General features: G+C 37.1%; 1 protein-coding gene across 4 annotated transcripts in view; it reads right to left on the minus strand.

Moving 5' to 3' along the window:
- Positions 1-5,967: 5,967 nt before the first annotated feature.
- The window catches only part of LOC117672480 (calcitonin gene-related peptide type 1 receptor), an 85,749-nt gene continuing 64,040 nt past the window's right edge, over positions 5,968-27,676 (minus strand). For all 4 annotated transcript variants that reach the window (XM_034429133.3, XM_034429140.3, XM_060688057.2 and 1 more), the window contains 8 exons: positions 27,186-27,277; positions 25,668-25,794; positions 22,934-23,087; positions 15,922-15,982; positions 15,735-15,801; positions 11,122-11,340; positions 10,263-10,304; positions 5,968-8,240 (listed from right to left, as the gene is read on the minus strand). In XM_034429133.3, coding sequence (XP_034285024.1) covers positions 8,016-8,240; positions 10,263-10,304; positions 11,122-11,340; positions 15,735-15,801; positions 15,922-15,982; positions 22,934-23,087; positions 25,668-25,794; positions 27,186-27,277 — 987 coding nt within the window. In that variant the 3' untranslated portion in view covers positions 5,968-8,015. The remainder of the gene's footprint in view (positions 8,241-10,262; positions 10,305-11,121; positions 11,341-15,734; positions 15,802-15,921; positions 15,983-22,933; positions 23,088-25,667; positions 25,795-27,185; positions 27,278-27,676) is intronic.

Here is a 27,676-nt window from a genome sequence, read left to right on the forward strand (position 1 = left end):
GCAAGTATCATGTTAGCTTAGGGAGGCTTCTTGGCAGAATAGAAGGGAGGAAAGAATGATGGCTTCTTTTTTGCATTTTTGGCATAATTGTGTACATATACACAGTGTGGCTTAATGGAGAGTTGAGAAGTTTGCTTCTCATTACTCAGAGGAAAATGCAATTATTTCCATCATGGCTTCCAAAATACCATCAATATATAATAAACATTTTTGTAATATTGATACAGCTGTCCTATATCTTAGGAAGAAGCACTACCTGGCTGATCTTGACTAACTGTGGATAATTAGTAATTGAACAGACCACCAGAGAACCCCAAGGCTGTAGGATACAATGGGAAATGGAATAAAGTCTGGAAGAAGGCATTTTTGCCACAAATCTATATGATTGTATCTATATCCAAGTAGTCACCAGATATTGAATTAGAATCAAATCAAATTTGACTGTATATTTTTAGTTAGTGCATAACAAATGGGGGTCACAAACCAATACAATGTTAAAAAGTAGTCTTACATGATCAATTACTACAACCAAACACAGGTTAAAACTAAGATACTTGCTGCTGCCTCCCTACAATTTAAGATGCCTTGATGAACAAAACAACCATCAAGATACTACAAGGGATTCAAGGGGAATATCTTAAAGAATGTTCTACAACTGTGATGCCACCACCAAAAAGACAGCCTTAGGATCACATTCTTTCTCACATCTAAAGCAGCGGTGAAATTGAGCCGGTTCTATCTGACTCAGGCGAACTGGTAGCGCCGGTGGCGGGAGGCTCAGCCCACCTGCCCGGACTTCATCACGTCCGTTTTTGCCCCTCTGTGCGTGTGCAGAAGGCTCTGCGCTTGCATGGAGGTGCGTGCAAGCATAGCAAGCGAGCGCACATGCTCACATTTGTGAATCGGTAGCGAAGGTAGGTAAATTTCACCCCTGATCTAAAGGGAGGTCTTAGAGCAGAACTTTGGTAAAAGATCTTAAGAATTAGCTTGGTGGGTATTAGAGGTGGTGATTTTCCGGAACCTTATGCTATCCTTTTATTTGGAATTTAAATATTAGAACACTTTTCACTGGTTCAAAAAATCTGGGCATTGTAGATGTAGGTATAGCTATGTAACTGTAACTTAGTTTTAATTCAAAGGGCTAGACAGCACTCCAATTCTAAAAAGGTACTCTGGAGTCCACCAGACCACAAGCATGTCTGCAATTCTTTTTTCCCAAATAACATACCATCAATTTAGCTTCTGTAATTATTCTTTTTTTAAAAAAACAACTTGGTAGTACCAGGAACTTCTATACCAGAAGAATTGCATTCTTGGGGAGAGCTGATGACTAATAAAATAACTCTTCCATGCAACACCATACATGTAGCTGTTTTATATCACAGAAGAGCATTGCACTAAAATATATACAATGCCCTGTCATCTTCAACACACACATTTATACATACATTTGCATGTTATTTAAGCAGCTCTACTTGGAAGTAACACTATTTAAGAAAAAGCAAAGTATTAGTTTAACGTTTCCAGAACATTTCTTTCATGTTTTGACAGTAGATGATTCACAATCCAATTGATACAGCATTCTAGTATAAACCTTATAAAAATATATCATCTGCTTTTGCTTGGCTACAGACTCTTGTTTCTAAGCCTGAAATTAAACATTCAAGTATAAAAATTAAAGGCAAAGCATGTAGGTGGGTTAAGAACAAGGCTTTCTTCACTTCAAACTTCCACAAGTGTAAATTTGCTTCCAGAAGAGATGCTGCTATTAATGTTACTGCTTGCCTTGAATCAGCCATGTTTTGTCTCTCTTTGGAAATTGGGACTTTCTGGATTTCTGGATGGTATTGAGGGTTAAATCAGTGGTGGGATTCAGCCAGTTCGCACCACTTTGGGAGAACCGGTTGTTAACTTTCTGAGCAGTTTGGCAAACTGGTTGTTGGAAGAAATCATTAGGGCAGAGAACTGGTTGTTAAATTACTTGAATCCCGCCACTGGATTAAATTCTTTACAACCAAAATCATAATTCCAGTCCCAAACCTAGTTTTTAGTACAGAAAATAAATATGCATGTGAATATTAATCATAAGCTATCTATTACTGTTTCTTCTTTGACTGCTTTGTATTTTACTTGCATCTTGGTCTTCTCTAATGTAATTCAGAGAAATTGGCCTCTTGGTCAGTAGTAATATCAGGCTGGTTTCTCAGTATAAATTCTGATTGGAAAAACAATGGGCAAAAGCATAGGAAATCTTTTTTTTTTCATTGTTACATCCATTTAGAACACTGGACTATTCAACTTGATGTATTTTCAGATAGCAATAGCACTTAGACTATACCGCTGTGAAGCGGTGTAGATATACTGCTTCACAGTGCTTTTACAGTCCTTTCTAAACGGTTTTACAGAGTCAGCATATTGCCCCCAACAATATGGCTCCTCATTTTACCCACCTCAGAAGGGTGGAAGGCTGAGTCAACCTTGAGCCTGGTGAGATCTGCCAAACTGCTGGCAGCCGGTGATCAGCAGAATTAGCCTGCAGTACTGCACTCTAAACTACTGTGCCACTGTGGCTCTTAGGTCTCATTTGTATGCATGTTTCATGTCCCTAACAGCTAATATCTGAAGGATGACCAAGCCAATTTCAATTATATCAAGATTTCTTTATCGAGGAAATGTTAAATCTGTTTTTGCTGTTCAATATATTTGTATTTGTTTGTTTTCTTTATATTCTACCTTCATTACTTTTTATAAACAACTCAAAGTGGCAAACATAATGCTCCTTCTTCTTCCTGTTTTCCCCATAACAACCACCCTGTGAAGTGAGTTGGGCTGAGAGAGAGCAATTGGCCTACGATCAGACAGCTGGCTTTCAAGACTAAGGCCAGACTTACACTCAGTTTCCCAGTTTCTAGCCTGTTGCCTTAACCACTAGACCCTCTCTCTCATATTGTCTCATTGAAGGCTAGAAAGTAATACTGTACTTCTTTCAATGCTACTAGCTCACAGAAACAGAGAAAAGTTCTCTTTCCTGGATCAAAACTATGTCCAAATGTCAGTTTTCTTATTCATATTGATGTGCTGGTAAGATTATATGATGCCATGTTTACTCTTTAAAAGTTTACTCTTGTAAACTTTTGTGTTGTTTTTCATTTTCTAGTTTGTTTCTCTTTCTAAATATTAAATTCATTGGCTTCACTCTATTTCTTCTGTTTGTGGAAGAAATTAGGATTCAGGGAAAAAACACAATGGAAGATGCTGAATTTACTTCTTGCAAATCTGAATTATTAAGGGTAGATGTGGAGAGCAGAGTTCTTCCTCTTCTTAATCTATGGTACCATCTCTTTTAAAAAGTTCTGCACAAATCTGGATGTGGCTTATATTGTTTTTAAAAAAATCATTAAAAAACAAACAAACTTAGATATTTGATATCATCAGTTCTCAGAAAGAAAATTAAAGAAGAAAATCCACTACAAATATCAAGCTCTTGTGAAAATCCACTTACTAGTTACTTTAATGTCTGCTTTGCAACAGCCAATTGAATAGCCAAGGGATACTTTCTATTCATTAGCATTTTCTCCTTTCCATAATTTAGAACAACAGAATTGTACTTTACTCCTGGCATTATCATACTGTGGCAAAAGAAACAACAAATTACATCCTCATGCCAAAAACAGCACACCACTGTGAACTGCCAAAAAGGCTGACTTATCCAAGCACTTGGTTGTATTTTACATTTAAAAAAGGTCATTGATCAAAAATTGATTTCCACAAAGAAACTGAATCATTTTTATCAGATTTCCCCTATTTTTACTTCAAGAAGCTGGAAACACATTAAACAGAGACTCAAAACTCTTCAGGCTCAGTCACCTAATTCAATTACATCAAACAGACAAGGGGATCCGATTAGCTAGAGTAGATGGATTTTCACTATAAAATGTAAGTAACCACTGATAGAAAAAAGGACATGGCTGTTTGAAACTAAAAAAAAACCAAAAATGTTCATTCATTTGAAGTAAAATCATGCAATATTAAGAAGTATTTTTATTAGATACTAAAAGTAAAATAAGTTCTGCCTCATTCTCTTGCATGTTTTCAATGTCAAATTCTTAAAAGAACTTTCAACTGTAGTCTGAAATGCCACTGTTTCAAGAGCTGTCTTTTATAGTAATAGATATAAAATAATAAACCATTCATTGTATTTATTATTTGCATCAAGTGCACAACAGCTACTTATGCTAGGTTCAAATAATTTAAGGTTTGGTTTATTCAAATTCTTCTTTGTCCAGCATCCTCTGGTGGCACATATGCTTGAATAAGCTATCTGAGAGGGAACATTTTCACCATCTTTTTATCCATTCAAATGTAATGCTTTCAAATTTATGACAGTACAGCAGTAAAGTATTAAGGTTTGGGGCAAGAAACATTTGATGGATCAGTTTCCATTGTCTTCTATGAAATAAATATTTCAGCTGCATGCATTGGTGTTCCAAATTATCTTCTCAAAGCAGTGCCTTACTCATTAATTAAAAAAATAAAATAAAGTCTTAGTAAGTGGATTTAGCTGTGGTAAGTCTGTTCTGAATTGTCTTCAGATTTGTGCCAACCAAAATGAAACTACACATTGTAATCTGTATGAAAGATGATATCCTAAAACGGGTGTCAAATTGGCGGTCCATGGGCCGGATGTATCATGGGCAGGCGACACCCACCCCAGCTCCAAAGGGAAAAAAACATCATGAAACGTCACAAGACACTGTGATGCTGTGGGTTTGACACCCGTGTCCTAGAAGATTACAACTTCTCAGAAGTCATCTTCTCCTACTCCATAGAGATGAAGTTACCATACCCATGACCAAAAAAAAAAAAAAGAAAAAGAAAAAAACTGGAACATGAGCACTTGGCTTTCCATGATGGAACACTTAAAACAGACAGAAGAAGCATGTATTAGAATCAAAACATTACGTTTTGTTGTGTAGTTTGGATCCAGATGTGATTCCAGATGTCAGCACATTGGACTTACTTTACGCAAATAACATTAGAAGTCCAAATCCATTTTTTGAAAATATGATTTCTCTGACCTGCATTCTGTTATGGAGTTTTGCTTCATTTGTCTCGTTTACATTACCTGTTACATTCTTCTTAGCCTTGGGCTGAAGATGTGGAACAAACTTTCAGGGGAAGCTGTTTGCTGTTGTTGTTGGATTCCATTCCGTTTTGTTTCTGAGATGCAGCACATAATTATCCACTTAGTTTTGGTTAACTTAACAATATTTTTTTCCCCAAAAAGATCTTTTCTTAAGAAAATAATTTTTGTAGCTTTTTTGTTTGTTTGTTAAATAATCATAGTCTGGACACAATCTTGATTGCAGTCGTGTTTTTCCAAACAAAGAGATGTGCCTGAAAATTTAAGGACCTTAAATGTATGCCATCATCAGCAATTATAATACCCAAATAAATACAGTCCACTGCCCATGCAATGAAAAAGTAAAATATAAGCATTTACCAACTGTCACCTAAATTTGCCCCTAGGATTATTGATAATAAAGTCATCGTTCTTTTTCAGTTGGCTTTATATATGTTTTAGAACATGCCCCAAGAGCCTGATTCACCCATATGGTTAAACAAGGACTGTTTAATGGCTAGGTCAACAGAGGAAGCTAATTTGAAATGGAATCAGCTACATTATAGCCTTAGTTGGAAGTAAACCCAGATAGTTCTGAAGGCATCTCAAATAATAACTGAACAGCGGCTGCCTGGTTGCGAAATGACAACTAGTGTGTATCTCTGAGAAAAGAGGAGATCCACACGCTTCACAATATTTGGAGGGAGATTCTGCTGAAGATGAAGCTGCATTGGACATTTTGTTCATTTATTTCAGGCATCGGAAGAACTTCAGTATGTGCATGCATGATCAACAGCAGCAACTTGTCAATTCTTGTGCTTTCAAATTAAATTACAGTCAAGATATTTTTATGAGTTTTGAAAGGTTTATTTCACCTAACATCGTGTGCTTCTGCATCTTTATTTTGTTATTCAATATACAAGATTTATCTTCCTTTAAAAAAAAAAAAGAACGTTTCACAAAGGCACAGCATAAAGTTCTTACCAAACTTCCTTGAAAGACATTTATCTTATTCATATTTTGCACAGTTCTGGATCAGTTAAAAATACAGTAACAGTGGTAAATCACTTCTGAGCGTATGTAAAGGCAGAAGAATAAAACCCAGTAACCCTGCGCAACACAAAGTTAAACCAGTTCTCGTGTGCAAACCAGAAGACGATTCACTTCAGAAGGCTACAGCTACAACCTTGCAAACAACTAAGATAGCCTCAAATCCCACTGACTTCCTTGTGGCTTCCATGTTTGCGGGTAAGAGAAGAGGACACTTTGTTAATGTAAAGTGCTAACTGTAGCCTCTTAAGGATTCTCTACAAGATCCAATAGGATGGCCTCATTGGCCATTTCATCTGTTTTCTACAAATGAACAAAGTGAGGCAAGCCCACATACAAATGAACAGTGAGGCAAGCCCACACACACACACACACACACACACACACACACCCCAAAGGACTCCCACTGGAAATCTGCCAGTACAACAACCATCTTTTGCTAATTTCACTTTGTCAACTCCTCCTGAACTGGCTCTGGAGAGTTCCCCAATGATCCAGAGTAGATTTGGAGACTATACACAGGGCTGTAAAAGGGAAAAATAATTTGCCCTTCTTTCCCTTCCATCCAGTCATCAATGGATGGAAAGAACTGCACTTTTCTCATTAGCTCTTAAAAAAAAAAGTCGAGGTCTAAACAACCCTACTTGTGCTTGGCCAACATCTGTATGTTTGAAGTCAAAAGATTACCTGTTTTAGGTGTCTGAATTGGGGTATCTAGTATGATTAGATCATCATCATTTGGTCTTTGCTCACCCCAGTAGGAACAACCCATTTCTAGCTAGGATGTTGAGTGAGAATGTCTCTGCATCTGCGAAGGTTATAGAGGGATACGATCAATGTTGTTTATAAGTGTTCCACATTCTGGCTGTGGGGATTATGGAGCTCCTAAAACAATTTCTTTCACCCAAGATTCCCACTCAGAAAAAATAAATAAATTAGGGTATGAGCCTCATCATTCCTCTCTGCTCTCTAAAAGGCTAAGCTATTGCACTGTTCTTATTAAAGCATCTGCTCAATCAGAGAAGCCTATTTGCAAATTACTGTACTTTAAAAAAAAAAACAAAAAAAACCTTGGCACCTAATTTCTTTACTGAATACAAATCAACCACCAACACTACCATAATTGTTTACAGGAACTGAAGGGAAGAGGCATATTTGAAAATGTTGGCCCGCATATGTCTAGTAAATTTGAATCCACTTTATTTAGAATATTGCAGATTGGTTTGTATCCATCTTTGTCAGACATAGAAGTTGCAGTGTCAATCCAAAAAATGCTTTGCATTTAGTGATTTTTTTTCCTTCAAGATTTAGACTGTGTGTGTTGGTTGCACTTAAGACAACAGAATATGATAAATACCGTATATACAAGTTTTGAAGCAACAAAATGGCTGCAAAATGACAACCCAGTCAAGATACAAACTGCTGAAAAAAAAATACAGAACTTTCTTTGATTCCCTTCATACAAAATAAATTGCCCAATTTGTCTACACAGTAGAAGTTGAAGAGGCAAAGTTTATCTATCTCCAGATATATTCATATGCAGAAAACATATATACAAGTACAGATCTAACTAGGGCATGATTGATCCCATTAAAATCTCAACCAGCATCTTTCTGAATGTTTTAAATCCAGAGGTTGAAGCTTAACATTCCAATGATTGGGTGTCACCAGCTCCCGTATACCAGCATTCACATGCGAAGATATGCTAATGCATGTGGACACAATAAACAAATTGAAACTCATTGCATTCTTCAAGAACAGCCATTTCCCCCCAAAATCATTGTTGCTCAGGGAGCCGTCGATTTGAAATAACATATTGGTGAGAACTTTCAGTCTTCTTTAATCATCCATATAGCTTTTCAGGTTTATAAGCAACATTTTCCATCTCATTAAAGCTTTTTCCATTTAAATATTCACTGGGGCAGTCATGGTTAAAACTGAAGCTTTGGCCATCAGTGAAGGAGGAAGAAGCTGTATAAGAAGCTGACCGGAGACCATCGGAGTGGGCAAAACTATGTTCGAACTGGATCCTGTACAGATTCCAGTGCCTCCGTAGGACAGACTGGACCTATTTTAGAAAAAAATAAAAAAATAATAACTGATAGAAGTTAAAGGGGAAAAAAACTGGAACTTGTTTTCTTTCTTTTCTACTCTGGATCAACAATTCCATATTGTTGGTCAAGATTCAAGTCTATTGAGCTTTTTTCCCCTTTCCAGTGACACAGAAGGAAGAACACAGTACTGAGCAACTAAGATATAAAAGACAAGAAAAGATATATCAAAAAGTCAAGGTATAAGGGGAAAAACATATACAATAGCCTTGCATTTTTAGATGGTTCATTTGGTCACTTGAATAATTTAATGCTGTACAAATTGTGGAGTAAGCTTTCTTTAATAGCATTAATAACTATTAAATGCTGAGTTATATTTATATTTCCACTTTCCATTTCCACCGCACTGAAACCTGAATTTTGTAATGGGGGTTACTCTCCTTAAGAACTTTATGGCCCCAAATGTATCCCAAATACCATTAATTGAATTTCAATTCATCCCAGTTCTGTAATAACCAAAAGAGCCTTTGATTTAGGTGCTTAAAGACACAGAAATGTGCATGCAATGACTATCATTTCGAATAAAAGGAAAATGTTATAAAATATTGTCCAAAATAGTGGCTGTGTTAACCTGTTACAAGAACAGCAAAGGATCTACAGGCAGCACAAAAAGATTAAAAAGATGGAACTTGATCACTTCTAACACTTATAATTGCTATAATTAGCCTTGAAATTGTTGGCCTTCAAGGAAGAATCTCTGGTTGAAAGACTGTTTGAGAATCCACATGTATCTCTCTGAATAACTATAAGGATGGAGAGATTACATATGAATGTAATAAATTTTCTGTAACACTACTGATCAATTTTAGATGCTTGGCAGCATTTGAGACAATGTATTTTTGTTGGCTTAATCCTGCAGGATTTTTGAGCTGACAAATCTGATTTATATTTCCATCAAGCTGGTGGAAAAACTGTTTCCTGAATAGAGTTCACCTTGGTTAAAAATATGTTGGCTAATACAAATGAAGCCACATAAGGCCTAAATTTGTTTACCCATTTCTTTGGAAGGATGTTCTGTTTTACAATAGTTTCCGTTCATACAATGTGGTAAGCCACCTGTGCAACAGGAAGTTTGATTTACTAGAGGCCTTGATGAAATGTGAATGGAATTCATCACCTCTAAGAACAGCTGATAGCAGAAGAGAGAAACTGCAAATCTGCTCTGTTAAAGATTTAAGAGATGTTGAAGGGAATCTTGTGGCTCAAAATCATCAGGTCCTGAGCAGGTTTTCCCATTCATGATAATTATTTGGGGAACAACAATTTTCTGTCACGAATCGTAAAGATTTATACTTTGAAAACTAATCAACACGTTGTAAGGGTCTTGTAGTTTGAGACCATCAAAATATGACTGAAAAATCAGCCATGTGTACCAGTAGGTTTCACAGATAATTCTGGCTTAAATTTATTGATTTATTTTGTTTTTACTTGCAGGAAATTTATTTATTATATTTGGTACTTATATTGTTAAGGAAGACGTTGGTGCAAGGAAGACATTGTTTTCCTTTTCAGCTACAGACAAGAAATTATTCCTGACAGAAAGTTCAGTGTGACTCATTGAAAGGTATAGTGCAGGGATGTCAAACTGGCGGCCCATGGGCCAGATGTGTCACACGCAGGCCATGCCTACCCCAGCTCTGCAAATGGGAAAAAAGTCACGAAACATCATGTGACGGCAACGTGATGTGGCGAGTTTGACATCCGTGGTATAGTGCATTCTCTTTGAGCATTTTATGTGTGAAAATGACTAAAGCAGCAGTGGGGGCGGGGGAGAGAAAGATGGTTAATAGCCAATGGAAGACAATCTTCTTAAAATTCCATGAAAGATGCAGGATGATTTAAGCTTGATCTGGAACCATCCTAAAAGCTTTTTCTTTACTACTATTAGCTCTAGTTACTTTTAGAACCTCAAGCACAGCTAGGTTTCAAACCAGCAATCCAACTCCATAATATATATATATATAAATGAATTACTGTACCTCTCCATTAAAAAAACAGAAAATTGTTGCCACCAGCAAACCCTGCAGAGTAAAACAAGAAATGATTACTTGCCTTACATATGTTTGTATTTGAAAAATGAATGATATTATAACCCAAACCAGGCATACTCTCTGAAGTCATTCCATGGCTATGCTTTTAGCAGATCCCTGAACTGCATCTCATGCCATTCCAGAGGAACCTTAATTATCAAGAATACTTTGCAGAAAGAGTGACAGGCAGCTGGAAGCCAGCGGGGTTTACAGGTCATAAATAACATTTGATTTAATCTTCATTGATCCATCCTACAATAGTTAGACCAATTTAAATAGGACTGAAACAAAGGGATTCTAAAATATCTCCCCAAAAATGATACCTTTCATACACTATAGTTCTCTGCTGGCTGCACCTTTGATGTCATTTGCTCTAATCTGAAAATTGTTCTTCTCTTCCTAATCATGATTTCACTTGGCTTTACATTGGATCTTATGGTTATTCCGTAGCCAAATGTTACTGGCTAAGAAAACAGATCTTAGAAGTAGGTCTGCCAGAGCAGTTAACTACAAAGTTGAGAAGGAACTCATGCATGATTGTAAAAGGCCAGGCTACAAAAAACACTTTTACTCCCTTTCATATCTTTAGAATGGCAATCCTGAAGGCAAAAAATGCAAAGGACTTGTTCCCTTTCTCTCATTCTTGCGTTGTCATTCAGTTCTCAATATGAGAAATCTGAGAAAAATACTGTACTAAAATATGTATTCAGGACTTCCAACTGCTTCTTGAATAAGAAATCAGTTAATTTATTCATTATGTACAGGTTCCAAGCACTATAAATTCCCAACACTTCTGAACCCTCGATACCTGATAGTGCATCAAGATATGCGTCACATAGTTGAAAATCTCTATAGCAACACGACCTTGGGGCTGCCATGGGACTAGCACAAATTCAATGCCGAGTAGGGGCACCAGTATGAGGGTGGCTCTAACTGCCTTCATGTAGAGATTGGATTCCGCCTGATGGGTGACTTTTAACTTTGTGATTAGAACACGGACAATGTTCAACAGGAAAAAGAGATTCACCTGCAAGGAAAAGAAGAGCGTTCTGTGAATGTTTATGATTTCCTTTTACAGATCATATGTTGCACCTTCAAATTGAATCCCCGAAAGTATCTGAGTTGTGGTGGGAAGATTTGGGGTTGAAATGATAGGGATAGGAGGTCCAAATTCGTTGTGATAAAAAAAATCTTTAAAAATGCAAGTGTTTAAAATAGCATGTTACAATGTATTTGGCATTGACCATACTATATGATTTAAAGACCCTTTCATTTCAAAAGAGGATAAATGATTGTTTGCATTGTTTTATTATATTGTTCCAAGATAGCGATAATTAGTAAATGGTTTGGTCACTTTGTATCAGTAAATAATTACCGCATTACTATTAATCTTCTCATCGTTCCTATTACCCATCTCCTCCCACTTATGATTGTATGACTGTAACCTTGTTGCTGGTATCCTTAAGATTTATATTGACTGTTTCCCTATGATTATCATTAAGTGTTGTACCTTATGATTCTTGACGAATGTATATTTTCTTTTATGTACACTGAGAGCGTATGCACCAAGACAAATTCCTTGTGTGTCCCAATCACACTTGGCCAATAAAGAATTCTATTCTATTCTATTCTATTCTATTCTATTCTATTCTATTCTATTCTATTCTATTCTATTCTATTCTATTCTATTCTATTCTATTCTATTCTATTCTAATGAAAATTCAAGAAGCAGCTCTGAAACATCTCTGGGTAGACCAAGCCAATCCTGTCAAAAACTATTTTTTCTGACTTTATTAACAGGTGACTTTATTAGATTATTCTTAGTACTATTAATACATTTTATATTCTTAGTACTATTAATACATTTTAATCATGAAATAACGTTAGCTTGAAGAAAGACATAAATTAAAAGTTTTCTACATCATACATAGAATAACTACAGCACAGATGTAAATCTTCAATATTTTCAAGGAAACTGGTCAAACATTTTGGAATTGTTTTGGATCTTTTCATATGTTGTGCTGTTTCCTCTATTTTTCCTGTTCCTCCTGCTTTTAAATGCTGTATTAATATGATGTTAGTAATTGTCCTGATTATTTAAAGCACAGGGGTTTAGTATTATGTAAATGTATCAAACTTGACATTTGGATTTTTTGTTTTTGTTATTATGTTGCTGGAGTTATTGTTCTTTCCTTTTTTTTTTGTATTTAAAGAAGAAAATCAGAGGAAAATATCCACACACACATACAAGTAGTCCTCAACTTACAACAGTTCGTTTAGTGACCATTCAAATTCATAACAGCACTGAGAAAAAGTGACTTATGACTTTTTTTTCTTGGTTACGACCATTGCTGCATCCCCATGGTCACGTGATCAAAATTTGGACACTTGGCAACTGTCTCGTAGTTATGATAGTTCCCCATTGATTTTGTCTGTCAAGATGGTCGCAAAGGAGGATCACATGAAGTATCGGTCATCAGAAATTTATATAAGGGCAGCTATTGAGCACAGTGATACCTTTGCTCCCCCCAGTGATGATGGACAGTTCTTCAGATCCTTTTGGTCCTACATCAAAATCTGTACAAAATCTGTATCTTCCATATAAGTGATGTAAGGATCTATTTTGAGAAACATGCTCCTTCTTGACATTTTATAATTAGAATTCCCCTCTGTCCCCTCCAAATATGGAATAGTCTCAAGAGACATGAATTTCATCAGAATTTGAGCCTTTTGACTCACTGCTGTAGCATGAAACTATTTTAAGAATAAGTTCCAGGAAAATAGAATAAGAAACCTATGCCTCCCAAAGAAAAGCATTTCCAGTTCTCTAAGTTAGGCTGAAGACGGCTCCTACTGTGTAGTGGTACCTGAATTCTTTTCTCTTAGGAGACAATAGGGCAATAGAATCGTCTCCTATTGTTTCTTAGGAGACAATAGGACACAATTCTGGTGTTTGCATAAATGTATGAAAAGCTTAATCTCACTTGAGAATATGACTATGCACACAGTCCCGTCTTTTCTTCTCTCCAGCCTCCACACATTCGGTGGAGGAGGACAGCTTTATTTGTGTTGACATTAATGTGACTACAGCTTTCTGTGCAACAATAAAATAAGGAGGCTGGTTTGTTCTGATAACTAACTGCATCAAGCCAATGCAAATACAGTCACCCTCACTTCCAGATTCAGTGGAGGCTGCAGAGAAGCTGGGGTAGGATTAAGTGCATAGTCCTGGTCTCTCCTGGTCTCTCTCCTGATTTGAGCCAGGAAGTAGACTGTTAAAAGACCATAACAGCAACAGCGAATGTCAATGTGATCACCATTCATTTCTGTAAGTAATGGTCACCAAGCTGTGACCAATCATTTAATCACTCAAACTCCAATTCCTTTGATATTTGCCAGGTTCTCTACCAATCATCAGTTAAGAGGGACATTATTGTAATCCATTGCTTTCTTTGGAAATAAAGTTGTCTTGTCAGGAAAAAAAAAATAGAGGGAAATTGCGATTGTAGAAAGTATCCTGTGGAGGAAATGGCAAGGTACAATTTGTCTAATTTGGTTCCTGATTAATGAGGACTTTGAGACTAGCTACTACTGGAATAGATACAATTCCCCCTCTAAACTAGCTATTTCATAAGAACCCTCATTACAGAAAAACCCCAATGATGAAAGCGAAACAGAAACATTGGTCTACTAGTATAAACTTTTACACTGATTCTTAGCCTGCAATCTTGGAACAAATTCCATTAAATATAATGGAATTTACATTGCATGTGTTACCACTCTTTTGAAAGCAGATCTGTCAATGCTTGATGTCCTTTCATGATATTCATTGCCCTTTTGCATACCTTTTCCAATTATCATTATCTTCTTTTAACGAACCCATAATCCCTTGCGGGGTGGAATCTGGGCAACTGAATGGAGCTAGCATAGTGTTTACTGGCCGGCTGCCCTTCCTGTCATCAATGCAGAGTTTTCTTCAGCAGATATATTCTCATTGTGCCCAGAGAGAGAAATATCTGCCTCTATGTAAGATCGAACTCACAGCCACCTGATTGTGAGGCAAAATTTCCACCTCTAGGCACCACATCTTTTCCAATACTGTAATATAACTGTTCAGTGGGTGACCAGAATCAGAGGAAGTATTCAAGAATACAGCTGTATCAATTTATATATGCAACTTACCACTACTCATTTATAATAATTTCTTGGATGCTTTTATACTGCAGGAAGCCAAAATGACATCTAATATTCAGTATTAAAAACCAGTGATTATGCAATAAGTGGTTTTAGTTTCAGCCTCTTTCCTAATGCACACAAGCAACAGCTGAGGCCAGGATCTGATTAGGAAAGTGCTTGTTTCCCAAACATGTGAAGGGTATAAGTCTCAAAAGGCACTTGGATGACTATCCTGACTTCAGGCAAACTTTTTCAGAAGACAAACAGTTGCTGGAAAGGAGAACTCCTTGTTCAAGCTTATGAGAAAATTGTTGATGGGACTTTGGCACACTTCTTGTGAATGCCACTCCTCAACAAGTTCCAGCCAAGACCTTTGCTGCTAGTATCTGCAGTGTCTAGTGCATGAGCCAAGATCGCTTTTTTCCATTTCTCCAAAGTTTTCTTTTTCATCAGAGATCCTTTTTTAAAAAAATATTTCATCTTCTATGGCTTCGGCAGCTATTTAGAAGGTTATGGTGTTACAATGGCTAAGGTTGGTAGTGCTGCTCCTACTGTTTTACATTACTGTGTTCCCTATCATTCTGCAAACTGTTTCCTGCTTTGAAAAGACATGAAGCTATTCTCTCAGGCTCCCTTCGCTGGGGATGAAAAGCGGAAAAGCTAGGGAGGCTGCAGATTACCAGAGAGATTTTTTTCTACAATGGAAGTTGTAGCTGAAGTTGAAGGCACCCCCATAACAAGAGCTTCCCCCCACGCCCCAATCACTTTGTTTTTATAAGCAAGGCTGGGGAGAAAAAAACTGAACATCTGTTGAGCATGAATATAAATGGTAATCATAGAACTCCTAAGCATGACAGTGCTGCTATTGCATAACTAAATCAGCCTGCCAGGAGGCGAGGGAGACTGGTGGAAACCGCCCTGCTCAGCAGGTACATTGTTAGGCTTGCTGGAGCAAGTTATCTTGTTCCATGCTAATGTCAATCTGTCCCAGGGGCCCAATAGTACAGACACGCAATTCTTTGGATTCCAACCAGTGAAACAGACTATCACAGCACTGACATCAAACACTGACACATTTCACAACTTCACCTCAAATGTAGGTGACCACGTTCGATGTACTTGTTGTTTAGCTTACGCCCTTTTAAATAAAAGATTAACAGTCCTTACAGACTGAGAAAACATAAAACCAAGGATGTTCTTTAAAAAGAAAAGAAAAGAAAAGAGATTGTCTTTAAAAGTTCATACCAAAAGAGCAACGCAAATAGGACCATGGACGATGTACAGCAGATGAGTCTCTGAACTGATCCAGCAGCTGCAGAATATTAAAACAAAAACAAAAAAAAGTTAAAGAATAATAATTTTGTCCTCTTTCTTGTAAGAATTTTTTTTTTTTAAAAAATTAGAAACTCTTTCAAAGACAGAAGTGACTTACTGGTCATTGAAATATAAACTTCTGGCTACAGCATGTATGAAGGAAGGTATCAATGGGAAGCCTGTGAAATCAAATGATGGGTTTATTACTGAGACATCTCAACTTCGGGAGTGCAGAAGCAAGAGGTGATATGGCCTTTGCCAGGATTCTCACAAGGACCAGTAGGAAATATCACCCTTCCCTCCCAGCAGATGGAAGAGCAGGCACTTGGAGATAGGGGCTTCAACTGACTGGCAGTAGAAGGCAGCGTGATGGAAGAATAACCCATCTGCAAGGGAAGAACTCTCAGATAGCAATAGCAATAGCCCTTAGACTTATATACCGCTTCATAGTGCTTTTACAGCCCTCTCTAAGCAGTTTACAGAGTCAGCATATTGCCCCCAACAATCTGGGTCCTCATTTTACCCACCTCGGAAGGATGGAAGGCTGAGTCAACCTTGAGCCGGTGAGATTTGAACTGCCGAACTGCAGCCAGCAGTCAGCTGAAGTAACCTGCAGTGCTGAACTCTAACCACTGTGCCACTTCGGCTCTTAGATCCTCAGAACAGTCTTTTTAATGCCTCAGTCTTGTACTTCTTCCTCTATCTCAGGGGTGTCAAACTTGTGACATCATGGTGGCGTCAGGTGACATACTGCAACTTTGCCCCCCTTTGCTAAAACAGGTGTGGTGTGGCCAGTGCGTGATGCATTCGGCCTGTGGGTTGTGAGTCTCACAACCCAGCTCTATCTCCTATTGCCTAGGCCCTAGTTCTCCTTCTCTTATGGGATTAATTGCTTTTGACTAAAAAACACTCATGTAAAATATAATAAAATAAACATACAATCTAGTATTGCATCTGTAGTCACTCAACCACCCTTTTCAAATATATTAACCATTATGTATCTTCAGTACAGTAGCATTGACTGGCTGGCTTTGCTTCAAGCATCTCATCATGCAGCTTCCTTCATTCTGGATACCTAGCTATTGGCATATCCATGGAGAGCAACAGTCCGTGTAACCAAATTTGAGCAACAACTGAAGGAACAGTTTTCAGTAGGAAAATTTTAAAAAGTGTGTAGATTTTCACACTTTCAATACATCAAAAACAAATCAAGAAAAAAAAAGTAGGGAGTGAGGGAGGTTCTCTTAATCTTTAAGGACAGCAAGGTCCCCTGGATGACATTAGCATATTGCTGTTGTGTCTCATCCTCCACTAGTCCCAAGGATCACAGCACAGCACCATAATCACATACATTGCATTCATTTTGAGATTCAGATGCAAACCTTAGTGGGATAGTATATACTTTGGAAGCAGAAGATCTCAAGCTCAGTCCTTAATATCTGAGGTTAGAAGGTTTAGGGATTGGGAAATTTTCAACCAAAACTCATACATGGCTGCAGATTCTTATGTTCCTATTCCATTGTTACCAGTGGGACAAAGGTGGAAAACTGCCATTCTTGGAAATGCTTCCTTTGAACCATATTGGTTCCAAAACAGGGTCATTACTGTGAGACTGGTGCCCATTTCAACAGGTACTGAAAGTGATCTAGAAAAAGAACCAACTAACAATACAGGCTATATGTCTATGGAGATTTTCAGTCATCCAGGTCATAGTTGTCGCAAAGATACTTTGTCAAGAGGCAACTGGACTTTCTGGTTTTTCTTTGAAGACTTTTTGCTTCTCATCCAGAGCTGAAGAAGCTTCTTGGATGAGAAGCTAAACATCTTCAAAGAAAAACCAGAAAGTCCAGTTGCCTCTTGGAAAAGCACCTTTGGGGCAATACAGGCTGTAGTTTATCAAAACATATGTAACAACAAATCTGCTAATCTTTAAGGGGTTATATAGTTTTTTGTGGGTTTTGTTTTTCACTGGCTCTTCTGAATTTTGGGCATTTCCTTATCAGTTATTTCTACAATAGCATCTTCTGGCTACTGTACTGTATGGATATAATAGAAATAAAGGGAAGATAAGACTACTTTTCTACACTTTCAATATAAGATCAATGTTGTATAGTATACAATTTGATTTTTAAACAGTGAATTGGCTATGGAGGGTTCAGAAGCTTATTGCCTAATCATACTTTTCCACTGATGCCAGGCCATTCTGAAGGCTGAAAACTGATATATATAATCAGACCAAACTTTATTCATTCCATCAATTTATATAGCTGTCCATCTCTGTGAGTCTGGGTGGTGGATAATGATAAAAGTAAAACAAATACATATGCAAAAATACATAGCAGTCAGGAGACAGGTCCTGTCACATACTTAGGGTCGCAGGCCTGAGCACAGAGCCAGGTTTTTAGGGATTTATGAAAGTACAGCAAGATCGGGGCCAACCTAATCTCCAGGGGAAAAATGTGCAAAAGCTGAGTGCAATGGCAGAAAATGCTCATTTTCTGAATCCTGTGAGCCTGCGTTTCTTAGCTGACAGGACCCATGGCATGCCATCCTGATGGAGAGATGGGACATATAGAAACAACTGGAAAAGATGGTCCTCTAAGTAACCTGACAGCACACAGGCAACCAATGCAGCTCACAGAGTAATGGTGTTAAATGCATGAAACAATCTGTGCCATCAACTGTATTACGCACCAAGTGAAACCTTTGAATGTTCTTCAAAGGCAGCCCCATGTACTCAATGCAGTATCCCTGATGGGAAGCCATGATGACATGACAAACCCATGAGTAGGCCTCATCTTCAAGCAGGAACTGTGAGTTCAGGAGGATCTCCAGATTGTGCACCAGGTCTGAGGCGATGCCACCTCATTCAAAACCAAATATAAAAGATTTCCAGTACCAGGAGGTCCGAACACCCAAAGCTTCTCAGTCTTGCTTGAGTTGAACCAAAATTTATTCCACCCTATCCAGGCCTCTACAGCCTCTGGAGGATATCTATGACATCACTCAAAAGGCCTGGGAGACATATATGCTGAGTATCATCAGCATACTGGTGATATAATCCCCAATCTTTGCATGACCTCACTGAAAGTTTAACATGTAGATGCTAAATAGGAAAGAAGAGAGAACTGAGTCTTGCAATACTCCACATTGTAGAGGGTGTGCACTAGATCTTGCCCCCACCCCCAACAACAACTATTGAAACCAGCTCTGGAGGAAGGAGATGTTGCACAACACAAAGCCACCTCAGTACCTCCCCCAGTTGGGTCTAAATCCCTACTGAAAGAAGTCCAGGCAATCCATTTTTTTGAGAGTCCTCTGAAGCTGCAGTGTGATTGTCTTTTCTAGAACCTTCTTTAAAAAAAAGGGAAGATTGGAGAATGGATGAAAATGATACAGTTGGGTCAGGTGATGGCCACTTGAGGAGGCAGTCACCATGACCTTTTTAAAGCTGGTGGGTCTATCCCCTCCCTCAAGAAGGAATTAACCACCCCCCAACTCCTATCACAAGTCCTACCCCAGGTGTCTTAACCAACTGTATCATGGGTATGCACAGATCTATCACAATATCATCTTTTTTTTGCTATTGTCCAAGCATGGTTATCCAGAGCTCTTCATACATGGACAATTTCCATTTTTGTTTTTTAAAAAAATACAATTTAACATCACATCAGCATTGTAACCATTTGACTTTGTTCCATGAGCCTGATTAGAAATTGTTTGCTTGGAAAGGGCCTTTGTTGAGAAAGCTAAAAAGCTATTTCTGTTTAGGAAATGAAAGGCTGTTGTTTGTTAAGCTTCCAATGCTCCTGCAACTAATTCTAACATTTAACAAACCTCAGTTGGCTAAATAAGCTTGTTTTAGTCCCGTTGCCATTAAGATATAATTTTAGCCAGATGTTAAAGCCCATTGCACCTTTAAACCATTCATAAGCACACGAACTTTCCAGGTTTTCAGAGGGAGGCCACTAAATTCATGCAGCCAGGCAAACATTCTAAGTGCTTCATTGGAACCCAGCCCATGAAAGTTGACCACAAGCATCTTTTCCCTTACCATCACGCTTGTTTTCATCAGAAGAGAAAGCAAGAAAGCACAAGTGGCTTGAGACCAAGTTTTGCTACTCAACTGATGTGGCAAGGGAATTTTGAGCATTGCATCAGTAAAACATCTCAACTTTTGATGCAATACTGGCAGTAGAGAAATTCCCATAGAAGAAGTAGACATTAGACATATATACATACTTCAGGCTGAATGTCAGCCAGTTTACTCTGACTCAGGTCAGCCGAAATTACAGTCAGGCGGATTCAAAACCATTCTTTGTGCCTGCTCCTCTTCATTTGATCATCTTTTATATTCCTATTGTAATTATGTATATTTTAACCATGCATATTTTAATTACGCTCCATATCTGTTAGTTGCCCTTTTGGATGAAAAAGTGGGTAGGAATCAACTCAGCCAGTAAATAATTAAAATATCCACAAGAATATTTTGGAGTACAGTTTTAAATTCAGATTTTTGATTATTTTCCAACTCTGACTGGCTTCATCAATCTAATCTCATGGTGAAAGTAGATTCCTGTGTATACAGGAGCTTATTACCTGACTCTTCAAGTCTCTTGGCTAACCTTGTGATACAACAGCATCATGAGACTAGAAGTGCAAAGTGGTGAAAACAGCAGGTATGGTTTCTTGGCGGCAGCCACAGTTGCTCTCAAAATGCTGTCAAAATCTCGTTTGAATTAAAGCAGCAACTGACAGAAATATATTGTGTGGAATTCTCCACTGCAAATAGTTACTGAAGAATATTCTGGGAGATGATGTCCACACATTTGGAAGATACCTGATTTGGGCGAAGGCTAATTTTCTGCTTAAGTATATTTGTTTTGTTTTATCATAAAAGGTAAAATACAAAACAGCAAAACAAACAAGAGAAGGCTAATTTTCTAAAGAAATTTCTCTCCTGATTGCTGATCCTACAGATATGTCTTCTATATATACATTAACATGAAATGAAAAAGTCAAGAAATTTTAAGAACTGGTTTGGAATTATATAAATCTGCATTTGGATACTTTTGCAATAGCAGAAATATCTGTAAATTTAACACACACACACACACACACACACACACAAACACACACACACACACACACACGGTTTATTTGTTTATAATTTATTGTAGCACAGTTACCACTAATTAATAAAATGAGTCGATACCCATAGAGAATTAGAATCAACCTTAGCAATAAATATGCTTTAATATAGAACAATTTATTTTTATAATACTGGCATTTGAAGCTATAAATCCAACTCGATTAAAGTCTTGATTCATCTAATTAAAGTGACATTAAAATGTCTCTGTACATGGGTCTCCATAAATTAAAGCTCTCAGTTAGATCCACATTTAATGGATTGTTAATAGTTCTTAAAATAAGTATGTGTTATGAAAGAATAAAAATTGATCCCAGAGGCTACATAGCATCAACACCATTGATTTAAACAGTAGGCTCAAATCTAAATTACTCATTTTAAAAGAATAAGTTTGATTTACTAGAGGCCTTGATGAAATGTGAATGGAATTCATCACCTCTAAGAACAGCTGATAGCAGAAGAGAAAGACTGCAAATCTGCTCTGTTCAAGATTTAAGAGATGTTGAAGGGAATCTTGTGGCTCAAAATCATCAGGTCCTGAGCAGGGTTTCCCATTCATGATAATTATTTGGGGAACAACAATTTTCTGTCACGGATCGTAAAGATTTATACTTTGAAAACTAATCAACACATTGTAAGGGTCTTGTAGTTTGAGACCATCAAAATATGACTGAAAAATCAGCCATGTGTACCAGTAGGTTTCACTGATAATTCTAGTTTATTGATTTATTTTGTTTTTACTTGCAAGAAATTTATTTAATAAAAGTTTATGGTCATAATAACCCTGCACAAGGTAGGCCTGTATTTATTACCATAATTTTGCCCATAACAAAGATGATTATTAGTAGGTTCCAATATCAGGAAAAAAACCAGAGTCCTCTCCAAACCCCAGAAATTATTTCTAGTCTTTCTCTCCCTCACAGGAGACCAGGAGAGGATAGGACTATGAAGTATTGAAGCTTATCCTGTTCCATCACGATGCCACAAGTGCAGAGATCACTTCTTACATGAACCTAAATAATTCCTTTCCTATTATTTGCATATCATTTTGGCTAAAGCTAGAAATCATTCCTAAATGCCTATAATATTTGATGATTAATCACCATATCTACTTTTCTAAAGAAGTGTTTTCAGTTGGAAAGAGGTTTTACGTGATTGTGAGAGGAACAAGACACAGCATAGACTAGAATATATAACATGTTCAGAGTCTAAGATGCAAAACTGAACTTGAAATAAGCATCTTTAGTCAGCCAAAGAAGTGATGGACCCCAGATGCACCAGCAACAAATAAACAATTGCAAACAACAATTGTGGGCTTTGGGGCAGGAGGTGCATTTAGATCACGGCGTGATGCAAGACATCCAGGGCGAGAAAGGGTTCCTCCCTTTTGGAATTCAATGAGAGAATAAAGCAAATGAACGCCTATTGACCCATTAAAGGGAAAAAAAAGCTTAGGTTTTTCAAGAGGTGTGGCTTTTTACTCTGCAAACAAAAGAGGTCAAAGGAACTCCTGGAAAAATAAATGGTGGGCTTATCCCCCACTGTAGGAATGGGTAATATATTTTTTTTCAACAATTAATGTTGCCTGTATAAACACTCCTAAGATGGGAAACAATGAATAATCATGCCCTCATGCCCTTTCCTAATAGAAGACTACTTTTTCTAAATCAAAGAAGTCATTTCCTGCCCAACACTTTCTCCATTTAGCTAAGATAAGATTTGTAAGTCAGTAATATACACTTAAAAGCCACAAATGATATATTTCCAGTGTGGGGAGTGGTATCTAATGTAAAATGATATTTAGCATCTGTTGAGGTCACTCAGGTCACTGTGAATAAAGTAACGGAGGTTACAAATTGCTGCTGGCTTTCCTTTGGATGATATTAAAATTCCCCTTGAATTAAAATTACAGTATGAGTGGGCCCAGAAAGTGATATTAATATACTTAGGAAGGGGGAGGGGAAGAAGAAAAATAGCTTACCCCATCCAAGGAGATAATACCAAAGTAAATGCTGCTTTTCTGCAAATACAGCCACCACAATCAGAGTGTGCAAGTAAATGCCTTCGCAGAGCATCCAGAAGTAATTGCAAACCATTAAGTAAAAGTGAATGAATTGTGCCACTTTGCATCCAACCTATAGGAGAAAAGACCAATATGATTATAAATATTCTTGTAATATGCAAGGGATAAAACCAATTCAATTTGTATTGGGCTAACAACAATGGAAACACAAAGAGACAACAAAGATAACCCTCTCTGCTTCAAAATGCTATGTTGAGATCACACACCTTTTGGAGAAGAATTTGGAAGATCTCAGAATCTCAAAAAAACAAACAAACAAACAAAAAACACCTCAATTTCTCATCTGCCCATAGGAATAAGAATGTGGAGGACATTAATTTCCAAGATCTTGGATTCTAGATAATTAGAACTTGATTTGCATCAGCAAGTAACAATACCTGGCTGATCTTATCTGGGCTTGGGAGCAGGGTCTCCTTGTATCTGGATAGGAGAGTTACCAGGGATATCAAGATACCAAAACATATCCTGGAAAAAGACAGTGAATAATCATCATATCTTTTGCCTATATCCCCTGCATGCTCAGGTCCCTAGGAATCAAGCTTAATTTGAAGGAGGCCTGTTTCTTCATGGCTCTACTGTTTTTCTGGCATTGCTCTGTACCACTTTTATTACTAAATTTTGTTATATCACTAATCTTATCCTTGGGACTATAGGAAGCTTCTACCATGAAAGACCTCTGGTTTATCTAGCTCCGTATTATCTACCTAGGAGAGGCTGAGCAACAATTCTCCACAATTAAGAATTCAATAAAAAGTGGATCCCAAGGATTCTCAGAGCCTTACTTTTTTCTTTACTTTTCTTTACTTTATCTAAAGAGATAGGCAATTACATAAATTGAATGAAAAGATCAATCTCTAATGGTGTTCAAACAGCCTCTCTGATGAAATAGCTAGTCAAAAGTTTTTTTAAAAAAACAATAATCAAAAATTCAGTGTAACAGAACTGTAAAACTCTCCATAATTTTCTATTTCTATATCTGCATAAATAAACTAGTTAAAAGTACCTGAAAAAAGTGGATCTGGAATTTGTTAAAAAGCAAAGAGCCACAGCAAATTATTCATTTAGTTTATTGTCAATGTTAAAGTGGATGATGAAAATAAAATTAAAACAATGCCATCCATGAGAAATGCCATCCATGTCTGCAAACAGGTTTATTACTTGTTTACCAGGTACAAAAATAAGATATTCTTGAAAAGAGTTTATTCCATGAATGCATTCTCTGCAGTCCTCAAACCTTAGACCCTTATTGTACAAATTATTATAATTATACTTATCATTATTTCTTCAATTCAATTCAGTCTGGGAGCAGTAAAAACTGTATAGTTCAAGTCCTAACCAAGAACCTGGTTAAGGTAACGTCTGAATACATAGGCAGTTCCATGTAAGGTGGTTTTTTGCAAAATCAGAATATTCAGGTCTGATAACTTCAAAATTTCCATGTATTTTATTATTTTTCCTAGTTGTTTCTCTTCAATTCGTGCATCACCTGGTATCATCATATCATCATCATCATCTCTTATAATTTAAAAGTTTAATTTAATTTATTATTAAATATAATTTATTAATTTAATTAAAAAGTTTAATTTATTAAACTTTTGTGCAAGAATAAACAATAGACCTATTTCTGTCAATCACTTTTAGAAACAGAAAGCCACTTGAACCCTTCAAGCTACTGTGAAAAAACATAGAAATAACTCTGGCACTGTGAATAGAAATGTTCCAATCTCCACTTCTGGAATGGAGACTGCTTCATTCAAACTACTATAACAAGATGCTTATTTCCTTATGTTGAGTAGGTGCCACTAGGCAACTACTTCCATCCAGAAATTAATAAGGCAGGGATGTTCATGGATACAGTTAACAACAATTTCTACCACTCTAATCAATGGGATTAAGAATAGTTCAGTGGTTAAAGACACCTGGCTACAAAACAGAAGAATGTGAGTTCTAGTCCTGCCTTAAGACATGGAGCCAACTGGTGACTTTAGCCAGTCTTGGTCTTTCTCTCTCTCAGCACGAGGAAGAAAACATGAACAAACCATTTCTGAAAAATATTGCCGAAAAATATAGCATGGACATATCTAGTTGAAAGGACCCAAAAGAAAAAGAGAGAGAGATAGAAGGCTATTGTATCAAGAGTTTTTTTTTCCATAAATATATAACACACAATAATCAGGATTATTCCTATAAACACTGCTCCTTTCATATTATTTCACTGATTATTATAATTGCTTAATTAGATGAAGCTATGCATATTTACATAGAATGTTAGTAGATCATGTTGCCAGGTATTTTATGAAGCAGCAAAAATACTAATGTGGTAGACCAGTGTTGGTGAACATTTTTGGCACCAAGTGCCGAAACAGGAGCGTGCACGCACATGCGTGCCGGAAACCGGAAGAGCAGCTGCCTGGTGCACATGTGCATGTCAGGAAAATGATCTTCCAGTTCCTGGCACGTGCATGCGTACCAGCCACCTGGTCTTCCAGTTTCTGGCACGCATGCATGCGCGAAGACCAGCTGGCTGGTGTGCCGGAACCTGGAAGAGCAATGGGCGACGTCTCATGTGCCCGGAGAGATGGCTCTGCGTACCACTTGCCATAGGTTCACCATCATGGTGGTAGACACTTACTGGGTTATCTGCAGCCACTGTTTGATTGTTGGCAGCTCCTGATAGAATAATAATTGTTACAATAGAGTTGCAAACAAAAGAGAAAAAGAGATTCTTATGCAACGTAATCCTTTGGCAACTGAGGCTCCTGAAAGAAAATGAGCAAGAGAAAGTTAAGTTAGAGAGACAGAAATTTCTTTCCTTTGCACAGAACAGTTTCTTGTTAGCAGTTTAATTGCTAACTGGAAAGTTGCTTTGTAGTTCAAGAGCATTTGATCCTCTGAAAGAGCCCACGGTAACCCAACTGACCCTCTGAATGGAACACATTTACTTGCAGTCAGTGCTCCAAGTCTTGTGTGATAAAATATTCTACAAATGTTCATTCTACATTGTGAGTGAAAGATTGGCCATAGTCAGAGGTGGGCTGCTGCCAGTTCGGACCGGTTCAGGTGAACAGGTAGTTGTGACCATCCGCCCGGGCGCTATCCCATCCTATATCGCCGTGATTTTGAAGCCACACCCATGCATTTTCGGTGCTGGGTAAACTGGTTGTTACATTATGTGACGCCCACCTCTGGCCATAGTACCTTAATTACTCCAGGAAGCCATTAATTTGGGAGAGTTGTCCTCATTAGAAAATTAGGGTGATCAGTATCAAGACAAAAGAAAATATCAAGCTATATTCTGAAGTTGCTTTAGTATCCTGGTTTATTTTGGACTTGATCACCATTGATTTCTGGTTTGAATAGAACAAAAACAGAGGTTCTTTACCCAAAAAGAAGGAATGATTTAGTGGTATTCATGTTAAAAGATAACTACATATTTGTCTAAACATGATTGATGTGCATTAAAGAAACAATTGCAAGTATATAAACAGCATTCATTTAAAAAAAAAAGAATTAAGGCAGAAGATGAATTCTAGATGTAAGCCAAAGTTCCTAAAACAATTTACTTGGATGAGATAGAAGAGCATTACACTGAAGTATTTCAACATTTGGAATTTGGAATAGTAATACATTGTTTATATAATATAAAGAACAAAACAGAGGTCAGAGTGACTTGTGACACAGTGATATTTCTTATTGGTTAATTAGTCCTTCTCCTGATTTCTGGCATCTTGAAGGTCGTTTACCACAGCAGTTTAAATCAACTGCCACTAAGAATCAGTCATGCATATGGGCTAAACATAAATTCATATTTGACTTACAATTTGCCAGAAAAATTGACATATAAACTATATTGTACTTGCAGATTTGGTCTCTATATACCCATCCCAGTTAACAGTGGCTTCATATGTCTCTCCAATATCAAAAATTCCATAAATTCAGGCATAGACTTTGGAATCATACGATCCCAACAGTTTTCTATCAGGTAACTTCAATAATTTAATATTAGGATAATATGAATACAACTTAACAAATCCAGCTGTGAATCAGTACTCAGAATGCTAGAAGTAATATATTATTAATTACATACAGATAATGACTACTGTATAAGCTATATGGGTGAATGCAATCTATAAATGAAAATTATACTTACTTAAAATAGAAGAATATGCCAAGGGAAATAAGAAGTGAAACAATTGAAAGGCTATGGCCAATTATAGAGATATAGTACAGATTCAGAGCTGTCTGTAATAAAATGTAGAAAGAAGAATGACCATTTAAATACAGCTTAGTAAGCATTAGCCCAAACATTATTTCAAAATAATTGCTGGAGAACAAGAGTATCAAATCTAATATCTGAGAAACATTTCAACATATCTTGGTGTGGGCTAGAGCTGGTGACAACAATGTCTGAAATTGTGTTGCTATTCTAGATAGAGGCTAGTCTGATTATCTTCCAAAATCCATCTCCCTTCTTTTTCTTTAAGAATGATTGAGTTGGCAGGACATTTTCACCGGTGGCCTCTCATTCTTAAGTTCCTCTGCTTAGAATTTCTGTGGAGTTTTAAACAGGAACTCTAGTTTCTTCTGATTTTTTGATCGCTGGGGCTTTAAAAAAAACTATTTTAAAAACTACTTCCTTTT

This window comes from Pantherophis guttatus, chromosome 1 (assembly GCF_059756535.1).
Source record: "Pantherophis guttatus breed Tessera chromosome 1, ASM5975653v1, whole genome shotgun sequence".
Lineage (NCBI taxonomy): Eukaryota > Metazoa > Chordata > Lepidosauria > Squamata > Colubridae > Pantherophis > Pantherophis guttatus.